Below are 22,473 nucleotides of genomic sequence, written 5' to 3' on the forward strand. Positions count from 1 at the left end.
TTGGCCACTCCTAATGTTGCTGCTATCTCTCTGATGGTTTTTGTTTAGTTTTTGAAGCCTTACAATGGCCTGTTCCACTTGCATGGACAGCTCCTTTGAACGCATGATGTAGGTTCACAGCAATAGATTCCAAAAGCAAATACCACACTTAGAATCAACTCAAGATCTTTCACCTGCTTAATTGATGAAGAAATAAAGGAGTAGCCCACACCTGGCCACGAAACAGCTTTTGATTCAATTGTACAATTACTTTTGATCCCTTGAAAAAGGGGGGATGGCTATTCTTAAGAGCTGTAATTCCTAAACCCTTCCTCAAATTTGGATGTACATACCCTGAAATTAAACCTGAGTGTGCACTTTCAGCCCATATCTAATATATAACTATAGCTTGAATATGTTTTGGTAAATACCGGAAAAACTAAAATTGTGCCTGTGTCCAAATATATATGGACCTAACATACCTTGAGAGCCCAAGCCAGCCGCTCCCACCCCTTCCACAGCCCAGCACTCCAGTGAGTGCTGGAGGAAGTAACCTTTGTCCTGGAAACAGATTACATGCAAATGGCTGTGAATAGTTGCAGGCACTGCCAGGCTCACATTGCTTTCAGTGTGGCTTCCCACCTGTGGCTCACATTGCGAAATCTCCTGCAGGAAATTGCAAATTGTTCCATTCACAATGGGTTTGCATCCCCATTGAAGATTTCCCCTTCCTGTACTAATAACATCTCAAAAATGTTGGACGTGTGCAACAGCAAACATTAATGTATATTGGTACAGGAAGGCTTGATAAGCCAGCATAAAGAGGCCATAAAAGAAACCATAATTATACAAACATGCTTGAACAATAGTGATCAAAATGTTAAAATGATGAAAAAAGACAAGGTTATCATTTCACTATAATCAAAATTTATTCTTTTTTTCCTTGGAACAAAGAACTTGAGGAACAATGATTTTAAATAAACACTGAAAAAAAATCTACACAAGTCCTCATTTGCATCTACTTTACCACTACTTTAACACAGTATGTGAATCCAAAAGCTTCAGCTCTCTTCGGTGCAGCTCAATGTTTCCTCAAATATGCAGATGTACAAGAAGTGCAAAACATCATTGTTCTATCAAGAAACTGTCCAGCCTTCAGTCTCTATACACTGCGAACACTCAAAAGCTTACGGAGTATGCTGTGGATAGCAGTGTAAAGGGATTGCATCACTCAAACTTCAAATACACACTAAAAAAAAAAAAAAATTAAAAAAATACAAAAAAAATATGTAACAAAATGATATAAAGCATTTAATGGACAGCTTATGTGGGTCACAACTAGACTGGCTTGCAATGTGCTATTTCCTCAGGGAAGCAGGTCCCTGATTCATGTAAAGAATGCGAACATGCAACAAAAGCCTCACCCCACCAGTTTGATACAGATGCCCTTCAAACAAAATATGATGATGTCATAAGGCAAAACAGTACGCTGGCTAGGATAGATCTGGCCAGAGAAATCACTGAAATACAATTTTGGGCAAAATATTTACAGGATCAGTATGGAAAACAGGTGCCCGAATGTTAACAGAGGTAATTATTGCTTTCCAGACACAGGGCTTCACTTAACGTAGTGCAAATAGTTATGCTGTGCTTTTACCCACAGCAACTGATTTTCTGCAATTTATTGAGTCAACGACCATGTTTTTATTGGTTGGTATAGAGTACTAGGCTCTGAATGGTGCTCTTAGCTGTATTTCAGGCTAGCTCACCCAATCCTACTACTTTGGCTATATATAAATGCTGGTGGGCTGAATTCCCCACTGGCTTCTCACAGAACCTCTGGTCAGACCTACCAGCTGGAGATTCCTGTCTCTGTCACCCAAGCAATACAGTTTGTCTATTTTTTGTAGCAAAAGAAATCCGAACATTTGCCACCGTCATCTCTGCCATTTAAAATGAACAAGGAATCAAACAAGGACTGTTGATACCCATTTTAAATGATCATGGCAGTTGGGTGGGTTTGGGAATTGTACTCATCACTGGAAGTCTCTGAAAGTGAGAAGAAGCAGGTGAGAGATTCCAACGAACAGCAAATAATAATTTTTGGTAGTCTGAGGTTTTAAATAGGGAGTTCTCTGGCACATGTTAAGCTTAAAACCATCAAAGGTTCAAGCTTCTACGAGAGTCCTATTCACTAGCCAGGATGGAAACATGGGAGGCGACAGAGATGGCATAGCAAGACACTGACACATACTCTTAAAGGCTTATGCATATCTTGTTCACTTCTTTTAAGTGCATGTACAGAACCAAAAACACGCCCAGTTCACCACAAATTCACGGGAAACCAGACATCAGGGTTGAGAACAATAAATACAAACAGTTATATGAATAATATACAGCATGCATTTACATTTTGCAATTTTTTTTAGCTGTTATACAAGTATAGATTAAAAAAAAAATAATTAACAAAAAATAAATTTAAATACAACTAGATCCAACTGTATTAAGCATACAACCCAACAGTAGACATGTTTGAAAGCTAATAAATTAAGACTGTGTACAGCTCTTCAATGCGGCAAATATAACCTCACTTTGTTTTTATACATTTAAATAGCTATTTACATTATTTACGGTGATTCTTTCATTCTGCTCATCATACATGCATTAAAAAGATACTAAATATGTTACAAAATGACTTAGCAATTTTTATTTTTATGTGGAGTAAGAAAATAGTTAAACGCGTGAGCTTTCTAAATGGCATTTCTACCATTTGTAGAAACAAAAAAAGGAAAAGGGGGGAAAAAAAACAAACAAAAAACTACACTAAAGGGGGGGGGGGGGGGACCTCACCAGGAGGAATTATGGAGGCAAAGGCTAAAGTGAAGTACAGCATTGTGATTAGCAAGGGTCCCAGATGGGACAAATTAGTAATGATCTTTAAGAGCATGGCTAGCCATAGGGAGCAATCAAACAGTCTACTTTTGGTTCAGCAGTAACAGCTAGGAAGACAATCCACCCTTTTAACCTTTGCTAATACACATTAGATCAGCCATTTTTTCAGCTTGTGCCAATATTTATGACAATGCATCCTATGTACTATGAACCAGTCATTGGTCCTTTTGTACTTGGCTTGCATTTACATATATACTGTTTCAACCAAGAAAACGGCTGATTCCAACAACTAGTACACTTAAATATTGCTTCTCTTGCTGTTTACAGCATATTCACATACAGGATACCAGCAAGTGAAGATTACACTTACTCTGCAGCAATGCTACGAGGTAGCAAACAATGTGTAAGAAATCCAGTAAGGGAGCTACTGGTTTTCATATAAAAAAAAAAAATGGAAAAAAAAAATGGTAAATTGATACACATTAATATTGTTGTATTAGGGCTCAGATTATAATCGCAAGAAAAAAATGACTGCCTTAATTTTTCACAGAAACTGCATCCAACTCCACATATTTTCAGAAAAGCACAATGTTTCCCCCCCACTTCCATAGAGTTTACTGCAGAGTACGTATAACATCTTGAAATTATCTCTTTTTTAAAAAAATAAAAAGAAATAAATTCAATATTGCCCCATATGGACTAGATTACAAACATGTTAAGTCTTCACAGATGCAAGTGCCATGCAAAATAATTTAAAGATCAGACAGCAAAACATACATGTAAAAACTATTCAAAAAAGGTAGGTTTTTGTTTTTTTGTCTTTTTTAAAAGCATTCGTATAAACAATTTATAATACTTTTTTCCCCATTTTTGAATTTTTTCTGGTTTTATATACAGTCATAAATTGAAAACTATACATCTAGAATTTCTTCAGCTGTGCCTCCACATCTTAACCTATACCGTCCCGTCCTCCAACTGATCGTGGGATCCCAAAGGGCAGATAGAAAAATATATATCGTCATAGATTCACGAATGAACCAAGCCACTGCATAGTCCAATTTTGAAAAAGAAAGCGAACCTCCCTAAAATAAAAAACAAAACAAATGGTTAATAAGTCGTCTCAAAGTATATCTATACCCATACCTTCTCTTAGTTGTGGATAGAATGGGGTAAGGTTAGAACCTCTGACAGGTTTTACGACTATCCAGGGTTCCATTAAAGAGATTTCCCATCACTTCCTGTTCTGGAGATTATTTTTTTACCAGATAGAAAGTGAAAGAAAACCTGCAACAAGGAAACTGATAATAAAAAGCTCAGATGAGGTTCTAGCATTCCCTTACTAAATATTACTCCCTGCTTTACAATATCAATATTAAACATCAGCTGTCCAGAAAATATCCTGGAACTTTTCCATGGCAACTCACACCAGCTTTTTGTTCTTAATGGCAACTCTAACCTAACCCATCTTTAACCTCTTGCCGACCGCGCATAGCCGAATGACGGCTTCACCGCGGCCGGCCAGTTCTGAGTGGACGTCATATGACGTCCTCCCAGAATGCGCTCTCCTGCGCGCCCCAGGGGGCGCGCACCCGGCGATCTCCGTGATCGCTGTGTCCTACGGACACAGCTGATCACGTGATGTGGTGAAAGGCCGATCCCACCGGCCATTTACCACGTGATCAGCGGTGTCCAATGACACGCTGATCACAGGGAAATGCAAGTGCCGGTTCTCGGCTGCACTTTCCTCACGCTGTCAGATCGTGAGGAAAGTACTGCCGAGAACCGGCAGTTGTCAGAGCGGGGATCGGCACCGATCATCAGGGCACTGATGATCAGTGCCCTGATGATCGGTGCCCAGCAGTGACACCCGCAAGTTCCGCCCAGCAGTGCGCCCACTAGCCCCGCCCACCCGTGCCCAGCAGTGCCCCCACCTGTGCCCAGCAGTGCACCCACCTGTGCCACTCTGCAGTGCCACCTACCTGTGCCCAGAAGTGCCACCTACATGTGCCCAGCAGTGCCACCCACCTGTGCCCACCCACCTGTGCCCACCAGTGCCACCCACCTGTGCCCACCAGTGCCACCCACCTGTGCTGCCAGTCAGTGCCACCAGTCAGTGCCCAGGGGTTGTGCCAGTCAGTGCCGCCAGTCAGTGCCCAGAAGTGATGCCAGTTAGTGCCGTCTATCAGTACCCATCATCAGTGTCACCTATCAGTGCCGCCTATCAGTGCTGCATATCAGTGCCGCCTATCCGTGACCCCTAATTAGTGCTGTCTATCAGTGCCGTCTATCTGTGCCACCTCATTAGTACTGCCTATCAGTGCCCTTTAGTGCCGCCTATCAGTGCCCATCAGTGCCGCCTATCAGTGCCCATCAGTGCCGCCTATCAGTGCCCATCAGTGCCGCCTATCAGTGCCCATCAGTGCCGCCTATCAGTGCCCATCAGTGCCGCCTATCAGTGCCCATCAGTGCCGCCTATCAGTGCCCATCAGTGCCGCCTCATCAAACGCAAATCAGTGAAGGAGAAAAAATACCTGTTTGAAAAATTTTATAAAAGAAACAAATAAACTTTTTTTTTTTCAAATTTTTTGCACTTTTTTTAATTTATAGCGCAAAAAGTAAAGCGCCCAGTGGCAATTAAATACCACCAAAAGAAAGCTCTATTTGTGAGAAAAAAATGATCAAAATTTCATATGGGTACAATGTTGCATGACCGCGCAATTGTCAATCAAAGTGCGGCAGCGCTGAAAGCTGAAAATTGGCCTGGTAAGGAAGGGGGTATAAGTGCCTGGTAGGCAAGTGGTTAAACTACTTAAAATCCAAATGGCCTGGACTTGGACGAATGGTTACAACAAGCTCATGGCTGCAAAATATTTTTTCAGCCAGTGAATACCTTTACAGTAGAAAGAACAATGAAAAAACTTAATGAAAAGGGGTTAAAATAAACTGTAAAAGAAAAAAATAAATAAATGTAAAAGCAACCCACTACCCCATACTCGCATGCAAAATGCAAGCATAGCACACACGCGTATATAACCATCAGCTGCATCACATATGAGGTATCACCTAAAATTTATTGAAAGCAATCATTCTAGGCTCATAATTCAGGGTTAACTTTAAATTGTAATGGCTTTTAAAATATTGCCTGTGGGCAAATTTGGGTATCTTAGTTTTCTGCCTTTTCACAGGCAAGTGCAAATTTTAAGCTTGACATGTTTGGTATTCATTTACTTGGCACAACACCATCTTTTATATTTTACAAATAAATGGGTATAATTTTGTGTTTGTATGCATTAAAATTAATTTTAGTGTGTTTTTTCCCGAAATCTGTATTCGATAAACAGTTGCTCAAATATCTTGCAACAGCTACGTTTTTATTCTACAGGTCCTCTGCTTTCAGAAAAAATATAACGGTTTCAGGGTTCAAAGTAATCTTCCAACAAAAATGCAGAGTTTGCCATGTGTGAAAAATTAAAAAAAATGCCCTGACAAATGGTTAAAGCAGCAAGTTACAGAAATGCCACCAATGTACATACCCAAATTAGTTCAAATTCACTGAAAGAGTATATATTGCAAGTTCACATTTAACCTCACAGCTCAAGTAAAATAAATTTACATGCATTATAGTAACAGATTATGACAACTCTTAGGGCTCATTCACACCAGGCTAAAATATATGTGGGCTGGTATTTGTGTTGTTTTTTTATTTTATTGAACTGTCACAAAATACTGAATCGTTTAATCATTTAATTTTGACATACGGTGCATTGAGCTGAGCTTTGTAAAAATGCAGCATGTCTAAATTTTTAAGCCATGACCCACCTTAATGCAGCACTGTGGTGTGAACAGGGTACATAAACTAATTTCTATGTGCCCTTGTGTTGAGTCTGCATGGATCTATACAGATCAACATTGCTCAACTGGGAGTGTGAATGAGTGCTTAGGGCTCAAAGAACAATGGGAAACACTAAGCTTAATTATCCAGGAAAAAAAATAAGCTTTTCAAAAGCTGTTTCCCCAAACAAAAGTTGTAGCAAAAAACCTCAGGAGAATGCATTTAAAGTTATTGTACAAAACACATATAATTAAACCAAGTGAGCCATGCCACAAAACACCATACAAAGAATATTATACTGTTCTCCTTCAGCATACATCATTTTTAACACAAGCCAAACCTACAGTGAAAGGGAGGGTATGTGCAACATGTCATAATAAAAACAACAAACAAAATCTATTAACTTTTGTGTAAAAAAATACAGTTGATATTTACAAATGTTACATTGCAAAAGTTGGTAGTATAAACTAAAAAAGGTGAGAAGGTTGTTGAATGCAAATGCAGCAAAACTAAGAGGTTTGTTTTCTCTAAAAACCTCTGCGAATCAAGTCTTTGCTCAGATAGTTGTAATAGCCAAGCAACATCACTTGGGAAAGTGATTACATCATGAGACTACATATCAGCATAAACAGAAGTGAGAAATCCATGGGACCAGCCATAACTTTATGACTACCCATCAAAGCAAGGACACCACTAGATCTCTGAATGTATGCTGTGGTATCTGGCACCAAGCTGTCAGTAGCAGACTCTAAGACCTGTACATTGTGAGGTGGGGCCTCCATGGATCAGACTTGTTTTCCCAACACATCCCACAGATGCTTGATTGAACAAAGATCTTAAGAATTTGGAGGACAAGCCAGCACCTCAAACTTCTTGTGTTCTTCAAACCATTTTTTAATTCATCAGACCAGGTCTTGCATTGCTCTGCGGTCCAGTTCGGATGACCACATTTCCATTGTAGGTGCATCTGGCTGTGGACACGGGTCAGCATGGATATTCTGACCGGTCTAACTATGCAGACCCCATATGCAACAAATTGTGATGCACTGTGTGTTTTGACACCTATTGGAGCCAGCAATAACTTTTTCAGCAATCTTACCTACAGTAGCTCTTCTATTTGATCTAACTACAAGAACCAGCCTTCACTCCCATGTGCATTAATGAGCCTTGGCCGCCCATGACCCAGTCACCAAATTTGCCAGTTTTCCTTCATTGGGCCACTTTAGGTCCTTACCGCTATAGATGGGGAACATCCCAAAAGAGTTTCAGTTTCGGAGTTGCTCTGACCCAGTTGTCTAGCCTCTACAATTTGACCCTTGTCAAAGTCGCTCAAATCATTACCCTTGCTCATTTTTTCTGCTTTCAATACATCAACTTGGTGGACAACATGTTCACGTGCTGCCTAATATATCCCACCCACTTTCAGAAGCCATTGCAACAAGATAGTCAATGCTATTCACTTTACCTGTCAGTGGTCATAATGTTATGGCTTACCAGTGTATATACCTCATTACATTAAAGAGGAGTTCCACTCACTCTGTAAAAAAATAAAAGTCAGCAGCTACAAAAACTGTAGCTGCTGCCTTCTAAAATATAGCCATTTACCTGTCCCACGATCCCACGTTGCCCCCACCGCAGCCCGTTTCACCAGCTGTCCTGTGTTCCAGATGCTAGCATTTTCAGTGTGGGCACCTGGCTGTGACTGCTTGTGACTTCACAGCCAGGTGCCCACTGCGCATGCACGAGTAGTGCTGAATGGTCCCGTAGTCTTCTTGGACCTGTCACGTGTCCCACAAGACTACAGAGAGGGAGGGTAGGAGGACAACTTCTGCTTCTGATCACCTAGGCGGAAGTACCTGTCAAGTTTGGGTACCCGTTCCCCCCCCTGCTCCCCAAAGGTGCCAATCCTTAATGGGGAGCGGGGGACCAATCTTTAAAGCGGAACTTCCCCTTTTGCGTGGAACTCCGCTTTAACAATACAGTTCAGTCTAGTCTGTATTCAATCTAGTCTGTATTTCATATCCTGACTATAAGGGCTAGTTAACAACATAAAAAAAAAAAAAAATGTACTCAGGACGTGTTTCTGTTTATAGTTCACACTACACTCTGTTCCGTTGCATTTTTGAAACGTTTTGCTGTGTTCCAGTACAGTTCTGTGCAGAACAAATGTAGCATGTTCTACATTTTTCTGCATCAGAAACGCACTGGAACTTACAGCACAGGTGTGAACTAGGGCCATTGGAATACATGGAAAACACTGTGCACGCATTTTTCATACAGAAAAAAACTGCACTGAACTGCATCTGGTGTGAACTAGCCCTAAGGGCGGTTCACACTATAGAAACGCAGTCCAGATGTGTTCCGGATGCATTTTGACACAATCAGGCACGGTTTTGATACGTTCCAGTGTGTTTTTTTTATGCATTCTAGTTAATTTTTTCCCCTCTCTTTTGCTTTAATTTCAATAGAGACATGTGCATTGCAGTGTGATTTTGGTGTATTTTAACACATCCCAGTACAGTTCTGTGCAGAAAAAATGCAGCATCTTCTACTTTTTCTGCAACCAGAACGCACTGGAACTGCAAGCACTAATTTGAACTATGACATTGACAACCATATAACCTGCTTTCTGCGCATTTTGGATGCAGAAAAAAAAGCAAATGAAACGCATGCAGTGTGAACTGGCCCTAAAAGTACATAGATGTTTAAATGGCCAATTGACTGTACTGCCCCATCAACAGCATTAAATATGTTATGTGAATTGTGCAGGCTTTCCTATTTAATTCCAATCAGAGGATATTTCAGAATCTATAAAGATTGAGGTAACTTGTTATATACATAATATTCAAGAACTTGTAGAAACCTGTACCTGTCCTATGCATGTTATAAATATACATAGCGCTGACTCAAGCAAATGTGTAGCCAAAGAGATTGGTAAACCTCACCTGAACACCTCGGAGCTGAATATAGTCAAATATAAACCATGCTAGACAATGACACATAAAAAACACCATGATATCCCATCGAAAGATATGATGTGCCGCCCAGCCGATTATTAAACTGGCTACAAAACATTCAGATATGGGCTCGCATATGATTGTAGCAGGAACCATATTGATCCTTAGCTTAGTCCACCTGGAAAAAAAAACCCAAAAAACAAATATTACATTTATACAGTTTTTAATGCTGATATATTGACATTAAGGCTCTTTATGAAAAAAAAAAAATTCTCCCCCATTACAGCAGGTCCTCCAATAACTTCCTACCCATGATTGCTGCTGGTCAAAAACGATGTACAATCCCAGCCATCAGTAAAAAAAAAAAAAAAAAAAAGTGTCCACCAAAGATACTAGAGGAACTTCACTTCAGTATAGCCAAGATAAAATTATAACTAGTTGCTTCCTTTTAAAAATAAATTATATTAAAGTGGAAGTTTAGTTTTTTTTAATACAGTCAGGTCCATAAATATTGGGACATGGACACACTTCTAACATTTTTGGCTCTATACACCACCACAATGGATTTGAAATTAAACTAACAAGATGTGCTTTAACTGCAGACTGTCAGCTTTAATTTGAGGGTATTTACATCCAAATCAGGTGAACGGTGTAGGAATTACAACAGTTTGCATATGTGCCTCCCACTTGTTAAGGGACCAAAAGTAATGGGACAATTGGCTTCTCAGCTGTTCCATGGCCAGGTGTGTGTTATTCCCTCATTATCCCAATTACAATGAGCAGATAAAAGGTCCAGAGTTCATTTCAAGTGTGCTATTTGCATTTGGAATCTGTTGCTGTCAACTCTCAAGATGAGATCCAAAGAGCTGTCACTATCAGTGAAGCAAGCCATCATTAGGCTGAAAAAACAAAAAACAAACCCATCAGAGAGATGGCAAAAACATTTGGCGTGGCCAAAACAAATGTTTGGAACATTCTTAAAAATAAGGAACACATCGGTGAGCTCAGTAACACCAAAAGACCCGAAAGACCACGGAAAACAACTGTGGTGGATGACCGAAGAATTCTTTCCCTGGTGAAGAAAACACCCTTCACAACAGTTGGCCAGATCAAGAACACTCTCCAGGAGGTAGGTGTATGTGTGTCAAAGTCAACAATCAAGAGAAGACTTCACCAGAGTGAATACAGAGGGTTCACCACAAGATGGAAACCACTGGTGAGCTTCAAAAACAGGAAGGCCAGATTAGAGTTTGCCAAACGACATCTAAAAAAGCCTTCACAGTTCTGGAACAACATCCTATGGACAGATGAGACCAAGATCAACTTGTACCAGAGTGATGGGAAGAGAAGAGTATGGAGAAGGAAAGGAACTGCTCATGATCCTAAGCATACCACATCATCAGTGAAGCATGGTGGTGGTAGTGTCATGGCGTGGGCATGTATGGCTGCCAATGGAACTGGTTCTCTTGTATTTATTGATGATGTGACTGCTGACAATAGCAGCAGGATGAATTCTGAAGTGTTTCGGGCAATATTATCTGCTCATATTCAGCCAAATGCTTCAGAACTCATTGGACGCCGCTTCACAGTGCAGATGGACAATGACCCAAAGCAGACTGCAAAAGCAACCAAAGAGTTTTTTAAGGGAAAGAAGTGGAATGTTATGCAATGGCCAAGTCAGTGACCTGACCTGAATCCGATTGAGCATGCATTTCACTTGCTGAAGACAAAACTGAAGGGAAAATGCCCCAAGAACAAGCAGGAACTGAAGACAGTTGCAGTAGAGGCCTGGCAGAGCATCACCAGGGATGAAACCCAGCGTCTGGTGATGTCTATGCGTTCCAGACTTCAGGCTGTAATTGACTGCAAAGGATTTGCAACCAAGTATTAAAAAGTGAAAGTTTGATTTATGATTATTATTCTGTCCCATTACTTTTGGTCCCTTAACAAGTGGGAGGCACATATGCAAACTGTTGTAATTCCTACACCGTTCACCTGATTTGGATGTAAATACCCTCAAATTAAAGCTGACAGTCTGCAGTTAAAGCACATCTTGTTTGTTTCATTTCAAATCCATTGTGGTGGTGTATAGAGCCAAAAATGTTAGAATTGTGTCGATGTCCCAATATATATGGACCTGACTGTATATATACGTTTTTGATGCAGTCACAAAAGGTTAAAATCTGTCAGGATTTTATAGCTGTGTGTGAGATATTTGGGGAACGTCATCACACTTCCTATCCTAGTCTTGTAGCTATTATGGGGGTCGGAAGATGAGGGTAACTCAGCAGAAATAGTTTTGTATAGTTGAGTGTGTTTGCACCATTAGAGATTTCCTTTCATTGGCATTCCAGTTCAAATTATCTGGGTAACCATTGTTACTAAAACCGAAACTTGACAAAGAAAAAAAAATAAAGAAATATGAACACTTCCACAATCAAACCAAAACAAGAAAAACAAATTGTGGCTAGTTACATTTTTATAGCTGTGGTAGAGGTATTTCAGTACCGCTTTGACAAACCTTGTGGAAAAAAAAAACAAAAAAAAAACTGAACTGTCTGCAGAAAGCTAAAGTGATTTTTCACTTCTGCTTTTAGACTTTTTTGGGGGGAGAATTCTCACTGTGAAAATTGTTTTTCTGCTAGCCAAATCTAGAACAGATCTGAGAATATGGATGGATAGAGTCAAACTCTTCTACACTGAACTTTCAAAAACTATTTTCAATATAAAAGGAACCAGACCTTTTGGCGGGTATTGTATAGACTATTCACAGGCCTTTTACTTTCAGGAGATAGATGGCTTTAATCAATGCCTTACATAACATTTAAAACGTGACTGTCAAATATCAGTCTTTGAAAGCAGACAAAAGAAAAAAAAAAATCCAAGACATATTTACCTAATCATCCTAGATTGAAACTGAGATATGGAGTAGCAACCAGAATTTTGCATTGCGACCTGTGTAGCCATAGAAAATTTCCATCCCCTGTACATGAAAGAAAAAAAAAAAAAAAAGAAAAAGCCATCAAATAACTGAAGTTTATCACAGCATATTAGTCTAATACCAAAAAGTACCCACAACTGAGCTTTTTGTGCCCTGCTTTTTATACGAGCAAGCAAGGTAAGGTGAGAATGTGCCAGAAATGACAAAGTGGTTTTGAAGTTTGTTTTTTTTTTTTAAAAACTTTAGTGTGCAGTTTCCCCCTCAGCCCCCCTAATACTTACCTTAGCCCGATCCAGTGTTGTACATGAGAGCATCAGCTCTCCCGGGTCTCCAACTCCTTACTGGCTCAGACACAGTAATCATAGCTATTGAGGAGGGAGGGAAGACGAGCCGCGCCCTGTGTGTCTTATGGACATACAGGGCCGGCTTGCTGTGGGGGCACACGCCAGGAGGCAGGGGACCTGAGAAGAAGAGGATCAGGGCTGCTCTGTGCAAATCCACTGCGCAGAGCAGGTACATGTAAAATGTTTTTTTTTTTTAAATTCTGTGCCGCCCTATAGCAGAAACACTGCTACAGAGTGGCACGGGTGCGCAAAATCACGTACATATACACGTGATTTTGCAGCTCCAGGTAGGCCATTAACGTCCTCAGCTGTCAATCACTGGGTCCCGGCCGGCACCCGGCGATCTCCCAAGTATTACCGATGGGGGAGAGCCATACAAAGCAGCATGCTTACAGTGTACAAAGATAATTTTTATTGTAGCCTAAATATGCACTCACAAGAAAGGTGTCCAACCGACACCAACAATATCAGCAATATCAGTCTCAAAAAGCTAAAACAGGGACGAGCCTCGCTCACCGCGATCACAGCTAACAGTCTCGAGGAGCGTGCTGACGTCACATCTACTAAGCCCCACCCTACGCGTTTCGTCATCCGACGTCTTCAAGGGGTGGATGACGAAACCTTGAAGACGTTGGATGATGAAACGTGTAGGGCTGGGCTTAGTGGATGCGTCGTCAGGACGCTCATCGAGACGGTCAGCTGTGATCGCAGTGAGCGAGGCTCGTCCCCGTTTTAGCTTTTTGAGACTGATATTGCTGATATTGCTGGTGTTGGTTGGACACCTTTCTTGTGAGTGCATATTTAAGGCTACAATTAAAATTATCTTTCTTTTAATATACTGCACCATGATACTCTTCTTTGATTCCCCGAGCATTTCCAAAGTTATGAAGGCATGATGACCACTTGCAGTTAAGGCTGTTCCATGTGTGCTGATTTGGCTGATTGCAGTCTATTGCTCCTGGATACTCCAACAGATCATCGCTCCCAGAGCAATTGCTATTTTTGCTGATTTATAATTTGATCAGCAAATAGCTCTGGTGAGTTTACCCATTTCATTCGGTGGTGGATTTTGCTACACGGGTTTTTTTCTTGTTTGAAGAGATTTTTTCAATCACTTATATTGGTGTTTGGACTTGTATATGAATTACGGACATTTATAGATATATTTTTTATTTTACTTATGTATTTATTTGCATTTTCATGTGATTTGGTATTTAACGCATTCCTTTATATATTTTTTAGCACAAAAAATGGCCTGGTCAGGAAGGGGGGAAAATCCTCTAGAGGGCAAGTGGTTAAGTGTTTAGTATCACTTTAATACCCTGCCCTCTGCTGTAACCAACAGTACAGGACATTTTGAAAGGTTATAGAAGTAGGGAATCTATATTACAAAATCTAATAATGGTTTGTCAGAGTTGGGGCTTACCTCTAGGGGAAATAATTTTAGTTTTTCCCCAAAGCAGCACAAGGCCTAGAAAGAACTCGGGCAAGGATTGTTGAACGTAGTGTAAAAATTATGTTAAGGTGGTAGTAAACTCCAGATTTTTATTTTTACCTACAGGTAACCTTATAATAAAGTTTACCTGTAGATAAAATTAATATCTCCTAAACATGAACCTTTTAGGAGATATTTGCTTTTATTTGACTGCTGGAGCATGCGCCGTGCCTAGGACCCCTGAACACATTCGTGGGACTGACATAATCACGGCTCAGACAGGCAGGCATCCGGAAATAGCGAATCCGGAAGGAAGACTGGGTGAAGATGGAAGCCTCTGCAGCGGTGACAGCGCTGGAGGGCTTCTTTCTAAAGTAAGTCCTTACTTTAGAAACCTTGCAGGGGAAAATTTTTTTTTTTTTTTCTTTTAAGTGCGGTTTACTACTGCTTTAAGAGCAGTCACCAATATCAGCCCATGGTAAACACAAGTGTACTGAGGTCTATAAATGAAAAGCATCCGATAGCCACTACCTACCGATCTGCAATTGCTTTGGCCATGAAATAATCTTCAGCTATGTATTGGGCAAACGCAATAAGGCCTCCTGCTTGATCCAGAACCTCTTTTCTCATCAAACAAGACATACCAGTAACACACTTGAAACCAGTCACATTAGCAGAAATGTAAGACCTTGGATGGGAAGTCCCAAAATAAACCTAGGATGTGAGAATAAGAGAACAAAATTAACAGAAAAGCAGAAATGTGTTAACAATGTCTGTTAGTATGTAAAGAATACAATGCGTTAAACAAAAGACTTCATATTCTCAATTTCCGTGTCCATCCAAAGTTTACAGTAAAACAAATACAGTACAGTTTTACACACACACACACACACACACACACACATTCATGAGACATCAAAATAAAATGTTTGTGTTTTATAGACAAGAATGTACACTGCTCAAAAAAAAAATAAGGAACACTTTTTAATCAGAGTATAGAATCAAGTCAATTAAACTCCTGGGATGTTGATCTGGTCAGTTAAGTAGCAGAGGGGGTTGTTAATTAGTTTCAGCTGCTTTGGTGCTAATGAAATTAACAAGTGCACTAGATGGGCAACAATGAAAAGATCCCCAAAACAGGAATTGTTTTACAGGTGAAGGCCACTGACATTTTTTTCCCTACTCATCTTTTCTGTCCGTTTTTCACTAGTTTTGCATTTGGCTAGGGTCAGTGTCACTACTGGTATCATGAGGTGATACCTGGACCCTACAGAGGTTGCACAGGCAGTCCAACTCCTCCAGGATGGCACATCAATACATGCCATTGCCAGAAGGTTTACTGTGTCTCCCAACACTGTCTTAAGAGCATGGAGGAGATTCCAGGAGACAAGCAGCTACTGTAGGAGAGCTGGACAGGGCCGTAGAAGGTCCTTAACCCATCAGCAGGACTGGTATCTGCACCTTTGTGCAAGGAGGAACAGGATGAGCACTGCCAGAGCCCAACAAAATGACCTCCAGCAGGCCACTGGTGTGGAAGTCTCTGACCAAACAATCAGAAACAGACTTCATGAGGGTGGTCTGAGGGCCCGACATCCTCTAGTGGGCCCTGTGCTCACTGCCTGGCACCACAGAGCTCAATTGGCATTTGCCACTGAACACCAGAATTGGCAGGTCCACCACTGGCCCTCTGTGCTTTTCACAGATGAGAGCAGGTTCACTCTGAGTACATGTGACAGACAGGAAAGGGTCTGGAGAAGCCGTGGAGAACATTAGGCTGCCTGTAACATTGTTCAGCATGCCATTTTTGGTGGTTGGGTCAGTGATGTTCTGGGGAGGCATATCCATGGAGGGATGCATAGACCTCTAGACATTGGCACCCTGACTGCCATTAGGTATCAAGATGAAATCCTTAGAACCATTGTCAGACCCTACGCTGGTGCAGTGGGTCCTGGGTTCCTCCTGGTGTATGACAATGCCTGGCCTTATGTGGCGAGAGAATGCGGGCATTTCCTGGAGGATGAAGGAATTGATACCATTGAATGGCCCCTGTGCTCGCCTGACCTAAATCCAATAGAACACCTCTGGGATATCATGTTTCAATCCATCCAACACCACCAGGTTGCACCTCAGACTGTCCAGGAGCTCAATGATGCCCTAGACCAGATCTGGGGGGAAATACACCATGACACGATCCGTTGTCTCATTAGGAGCATGCCCCGACATAGTCAGGCATGCATACAAGCAGGTGGGGGGGGGGGCTATACAAACTGCTGAGTACCATTTTGAGTTGCTGCAATGAAATTTCAGTTAAATGGACTAGCCTGCTGCATCATTTTTTCACTTTGATTTTCGGGGGGGGGGTCTTTGAAATCATTCCTCTGTAAGCTGATAATTTTCATTTCCATCAAACAATGGGGCATCCTTACGTTTCTAACACATTACCCAGTCCATATCAGTATAGATATCCAGCATAATATTTTCCCCACTGAGATCTGATATGTTTTCAAAGTATTCCTTTAATTTGTTTGAGCAGTGTGTTATGGGCCTATTTCCATCTGTGTTGTGTGTTAACATGGATTGCATTAAGTCAGTGCACACAATGTATGGTAGTGCGTTACAGCGTGTCTGTCCAGAATGCATGGCATCACAGCACACCAATGCACATAAGCTGTGTTTCACAACAGTGTGAATCCAGTCTGTGACAGAGATTATATTATGTCTTATATCCAAAGCTAATTTTTTGTTTCTGTGCTTTCAATGCTTAACACCTGTCGGGTTTTTACTTCTGCCCAAGCCCCTGCTGGGGATTCCACTTTTTATTTATCCTGGTAATCATTGTTACTGGGTCAGAAACGTGATGAGAAAACACGTTTCACAGGGGGAACAACTGCCTAAAGTTGATCCTTACATTATGCAGATTTGTACTGGTTCCTGATGAACTGGCCAAAATGTAGATGGCACTGTCTGGCCATTCAGGAAGACATCCTTTGTTTGAAAAGACGAAGGAACCAGACAGAAATGTTCTGGCTGAACTGAAGCTGTATGCAATCAGATGCTGACTGCACTGGTATTCTGACAGCCGCAGGGAAGGGTATTGCACATTTTGCCACATCACACAGTTCACCATTTACCATTGGACAAATTTATTTTAAGTACACAAAAGTGACACTTTCATTCTGCGCATCTGTCTGGTGGCACGGGGTGCCATGTACTGAGGTGCAAAAAAATGCAGTATGTCTGCATTTTATCACACCTCAGTGCAATGCACCTCGGGGCACATAAAAAATAATAGTTTATATTAATTATGTTCCCTAGTGGTGATCTGCGTTTTTCTACTGCAGAAAAACACTACTCACTGGTGTGAAAGGGCCCTAGGAGGGTGGTTTCCCTTCACTTTCTGCTGTGTCTCTAGGATAGGTAGTGAAAGGAAATAATTAACACAGTAAACTCACAATAAAAAGCAATTTTAAACTATTATCTGCTCTATAAACATCAAAACACTATTGTTTAAAATCTAGAGCCATTCAACCAGAAATCTAACGATTCAAATACATTTTCTCAACACTGTAACAGAAGCAAGTGCTTTCCTACTTGTAAAAGAATAATGCATGATATACTGCAGATTTCATTTTCTTTAATAGAAAGTACAAACAAGTGCAGAAACCTGCAACAACCAAAAAGAATGCATCTTGTCCTCTGCGCTCCTCTCAATTTCCGACTGGTTTTTATTACTAGTTTATCAAATGAGACAAGAAAAAAAAAAAAAAATGGTTTGAAATGTTTTACTACTTTGTCCTATAAAATTGCTCCCTTTTAGAACTGCCTTTGCTGAAGATTTTTTTTAAAAAAAGGAACCTAACAAATTTCCATAAATATGAAGAGGTTTGCTCCGAATTGCGCAGTGAATTATTTACTTCCAGGTTTCTCTGTTCCGGCTATATAAAACGTACATCATTACAGCTCCTGCTTACCTGAACTGACATAGGAGTGCTGAGAGGACACCAACAAGCTGGATTACCCTGCCAAATTTTCATTTCTCTCAGGCACCACAGCAGGAGCAATCTGCTCTCTTACTCTAGTCACGCACATTTCGACATCCTCATTTCAACTTTAGCAGCCCATATAAATAAAAAAAAAAAAAAACTTTTCTCCAATTTTCTGTTTTACTCTCTGCAGGTATATAGGCTGCTGATCGCTTCCATAATATTAATGCAAGAGAGTAAAAGTGAAGATTCTAGCGGGTGAAATGCATGGTGGGTTAAGTGCATCACCTCCGCAAATCATTTTGTTCATTTCTCACAAAAAGGGACATGCAACGGATTTCAGTATTTTTTAGTAGAATCTGTGATAATCAAGTATAAAATCGGTGAAAAGGCCAACATGACTACCATGACAAGAGATACAACCAACAGGAAATCTACAAGAAAAGGGCTCCACTGAAGTGTAGTTAGTCACAACTAAAATATCAGTTGAAAAATGGCTCCAAGTTACATAGTTACGTGCATATAGACATGAAAACGCCATCTAAATGTTCCTTGTAGGTATGATTTCATCTACCAAAATATAGTCCAGCTGTACATATGGAATAAACACAAGACAGGTGTGCTAATATTACATTATTATATAGTACTAAAGTGGATGATGGAATATGTATCAGATTTTCAAAGTCACTACACACCCAACACACTCAGACAACCTCACATAACTTGTTTGTCATTCTTTCCTTCAGCAATGCTAGGCAATGATCTGTCACACTCTAATTTTAGCTTACCTGTTCTAATGTAGCAGCAAAGCCTTGCCTATCTGCTACATAAGGAAGTCCATGGACCAAGCCAACCTTCTCTGTCATCTGATTAGCCATATCAGTCAATGTGTCAGGTTTCACTGCCATTAAAAAAGTTAGAGAATGGTAATAGGTTAGCAAGAACAAAAACACTGCACACTAATATAAAAAGTAGGCTGAAATTTAACCATTGTCTAAATATTTAGATTTTTTTTTTTTTTACTCATTTTACATTCCTACTTCTTCCCGACTCACATTGGAGGTAGCATGGCAATTCGCCCCAATTGAGGACACAATGGAAATGAAAACTTGATAAAAGGTTCTAACACTTCCCAGCTTTATTCAAAACCTAAAAAGTGTACCCAGGGACAGAAATGGAATTGCCATTGCTGTACTGGTTCAAGGGTTGTCATCCTGATATGGGCTTAATGTCTTATGCTGGCCATTGACGGATCGTTTATCGACCGATAAACGAAAAATCGGTCGTTGCTGCCACCAATGCTGACAAAAAACAGCCGTTTTTCGTAGATTTTCCAGCATGACCGATAAAAAAATGAGAAGATCCGCGAAAATCGGCCGACGACTAACGGTGTGAATATCAGACGATTTTTCGTTCGGATGAAAATTCGGCCGATAAACGACCCGTCTATGGCCTGCATTAGTGAGACACTAATCTAGAGCAAACAAGCAGTCAATAAAACCTTAGGCTCCATGCACATTGGGTGTTTTGAGAACACTGGTAACGGTAGCTGTGTAAAGTCACGTTAAAAAGGTAAGTTTTTCAGCTTTTTTTTTTTTAAAGAGTTTTTGCATTAACATTTAGTGGCGGTTTCCCACGTTTTTGGTTTTTAGTGGTTTTTTTGGTTTACCGCGATTTACTGCGTTAGAGCATTTTTACAGCTAAAAACCTCCTCTAGAAACCCACTAGTTCTAGGGGGGTTTTTTTCAGCCAAAAAACGTCCCTGCCAAAAAACATTGATTACAGTCTATGTGTACATGGACACATAAGATAACATGCTGGGGGGTTTACTAGCTGTAGAAAAAAAAAAGTCAAAAACAGCAGCTGTAAAAACGTCCAGCGTGCATGAGGACTAAAAGTGTGAAACCAGTGATGAGAATGATAGTCACTGAGTCTGCAGATTTAAAAAAGTTCGACATTACAAGAAAACAGAGCATTGTAAAAAATACTGTTGATTTTGCCAGAAATCTTTTAAACCGGTAACTCCTGTAGTCTCTTCCTGTGCATAAGGAAAGGTTATGAAGATTGGGACGGAGATGAGGAGAGGTCTGTGTTCTTTGTAAAGCATCAGAAAAGTAGGCAAGGCTGACGCCAAGAGCTTTGGAACTCAAAACCAACACTGTTGTCCAGTCAAAGAGGAAGGTAGGAGCACATTATATTTCTGGCACATGAGCAAGTATTTGTATGCAACTGCATCATGGTTAAAAAGGAAAAAAAAAACATGAGGAAATGTGCATGCCCATCTTTACTTCTCAAACACTGATGATCTAAGATGCTCTTTTTATACCCAATCATCTTACTGACCTGTTACCAATTAACCTAATTAGTTGCAAAATGCTCTTACAGCCACTTGCTTTAACAGCCTTTTGTTGACCTGTTTCAACATTTTTGAGTCATGTTGCTTATATTCTCTTAAAATGGTATATTTTCTCAGTTTAAACATTTGATGCATTTTCTATTGTGAATAAAATATGGGCTCATGAGATGTGAAAAATACTGCATTCTTTTTTAGATTTGACACAGCGTCCCAACTTTTTTGGAATCTGGGTTGTACTAAACACTATTTTTTTTTTAAATTGTGCCTTGACATTACTTTAACCAGCAGTGGACCGCCCCACCGCAGTATATATACATGGGGCGGTCCACTGCTGGTTAAAGTTATATCTGCCCTGGATCACGTACATGTATGTAAAACTAGCATTTCTGGGTACAGGGGGTGTGTGCCTGCCGCCCCATCTGTGCTCTAATTTGGGACAGCACAAGTTGGCCATCAAGTCCCAGCCAATGATTTATGGCCAGGGCCTGCTGATCTGCTTAGCAAAACACAACACAGGGCTTGCTATACGAAGTAAAGGAGTGGCTGTTTTTTTTTCTCCCTGCACAGAACACATTTCAAACCTTAAACTTGCCACACACAGTTAACCCTTTGATAGCCTCTAGATGTTAAACCCTTCCAAGCCAGTGTCATTAGTACAGAGACAGTGTATAGTATCACTGTATTAGTGTCACTGATGTCAGTGTCCGTTAGTGTCAGATCGCCTGCTGCACTTTTTACAGTCCCACTATAAGTTGCTGATCACAGCCATTATTCGTGTTAAAAAAAAAAAAATCCATATATATATATATATATATATATATATATATATATATATATATATATATATATACACACACACACACCATTGTTTGTAGACACTAATTTTCACACAAACTAATTGATATACACTAATTGGGATTGGGTAAAAAAAAAAAAAACCGAACAAAGACATGTAGCAGATATCATTTTGGCCTAAATGTATGAAGAAATTAGATTTTTTTTTTTTTTTTATTGGATATGATTTTATAGCAAAGTATAATTTTTTAATAATAAAACAATGAAAAATCCAGTGGTCATAAAATACCACCAAAAGAAAGCTCTATTTGTGTGAATGGAATCATATAAATTTCAATAGCGTACAGTGTTGCATGACAGTGCAATTGCCAGTTAAAGTAGCACCGTGCCGAAGACCAAAAAATGCTCTGGTCATGAAGGGAGTAAAATCTTCCAGAGCTTAAATGGTTAAGGTGGAATAGCATATGCTAATGTGTATTAGGGAATGGAGGAAGAATCCGCAATTAAAAACAGCATTTGTCTTTGCAAGCAGTATGAATCTGAAGCCAATACTTTTTTCTCCAGTAGAGGAAGCTTTAAACCGCTGTCAGATATTTTTTCTCCTCTTCATTTGTGTCTCATTATGGAGTTTTCCCATTCACTTCCTGTAATGTAGTTTTAACAGGAAGTGATAGGGTTATCTTCCCAATGTCAAGGAAATCCTCTTTTAGTTAGCCTTTAGGAGAATGATTGTCCCCACTGGAAGATTTTCCTTCTTTGGTTGCAGGAATGCAGCCAGAGAGAAGGAGAAATAATTGCTTTTATAGCCTTTATGGGTGTAAAAGCAATCAGTGTAAAAAAGAAAAAAAAAAAAAAAAAAAATCATCATCACCCCCACAAGTAGTACAGTGTCACTATAGTAGTGTGTAAAAAAAATTACATTAAAAAAAATACACAAATAGTATAAATAGAAATAAAAA

General features: G+C 40.1%; 1 protein-coding gene across 1 annotated transcript in view; it reads right to left on the minus strand.

Moving 5' to 3' along the window:
* Positions 1 to 883: 883 nt before the first annotated feature.
* The window catches only part of UGCG (UDP-glucose ceramide glucosyltransferase), a 63,990-nt gene continuing 42,400 nt past the window's right edge, over positions 884 to 22,473 (minus strand). The window contains exons 5-9 of the mRNA XM_089670947.1: positions 19,152 to 19,264; positions 14,916 to 15,094; positions 12,557 to 12,643; positions 9,649 to 9,838; positions 884 to 3,953 (exon numbers count right to left, since the gene is read on the minus strand). Of these exons, the coding sequence (XP_089527073.1) occupies positions 3,783 to 3,953; positions 9,649 to 9,838; positions 12,557 to 12,643; positions 14,916 to 15,094; positions 19,152 to 19,264 (740 nt within the window). The 3' untranslated portion in view covers positions 884 to 3,782. The remainder of the gene's footprint in view (positions 3,954 to 9,648; positions 9,839 to 12,556; positions 12,644 to 14,915; positions 15,095 to 19,151; positions 19,265 to 22,473) is intronic.

Source organism: Staurois parvus, unplaced genomic scaffold, assembly GCF_062004578.1.
Source record: "Staurois parvus isolate SC_StPar_1 unplaced genomic scaffold, SC_StPar_1.0 ptg000096l, whole genome shotgun sequence".
Classification (NCBI taxonomy): domain Eukaryota; kingdom Metazoa; phylum Chordata; class Amphibia; order Anura; family Ranidae; genus Staurois; species Staurois parvus.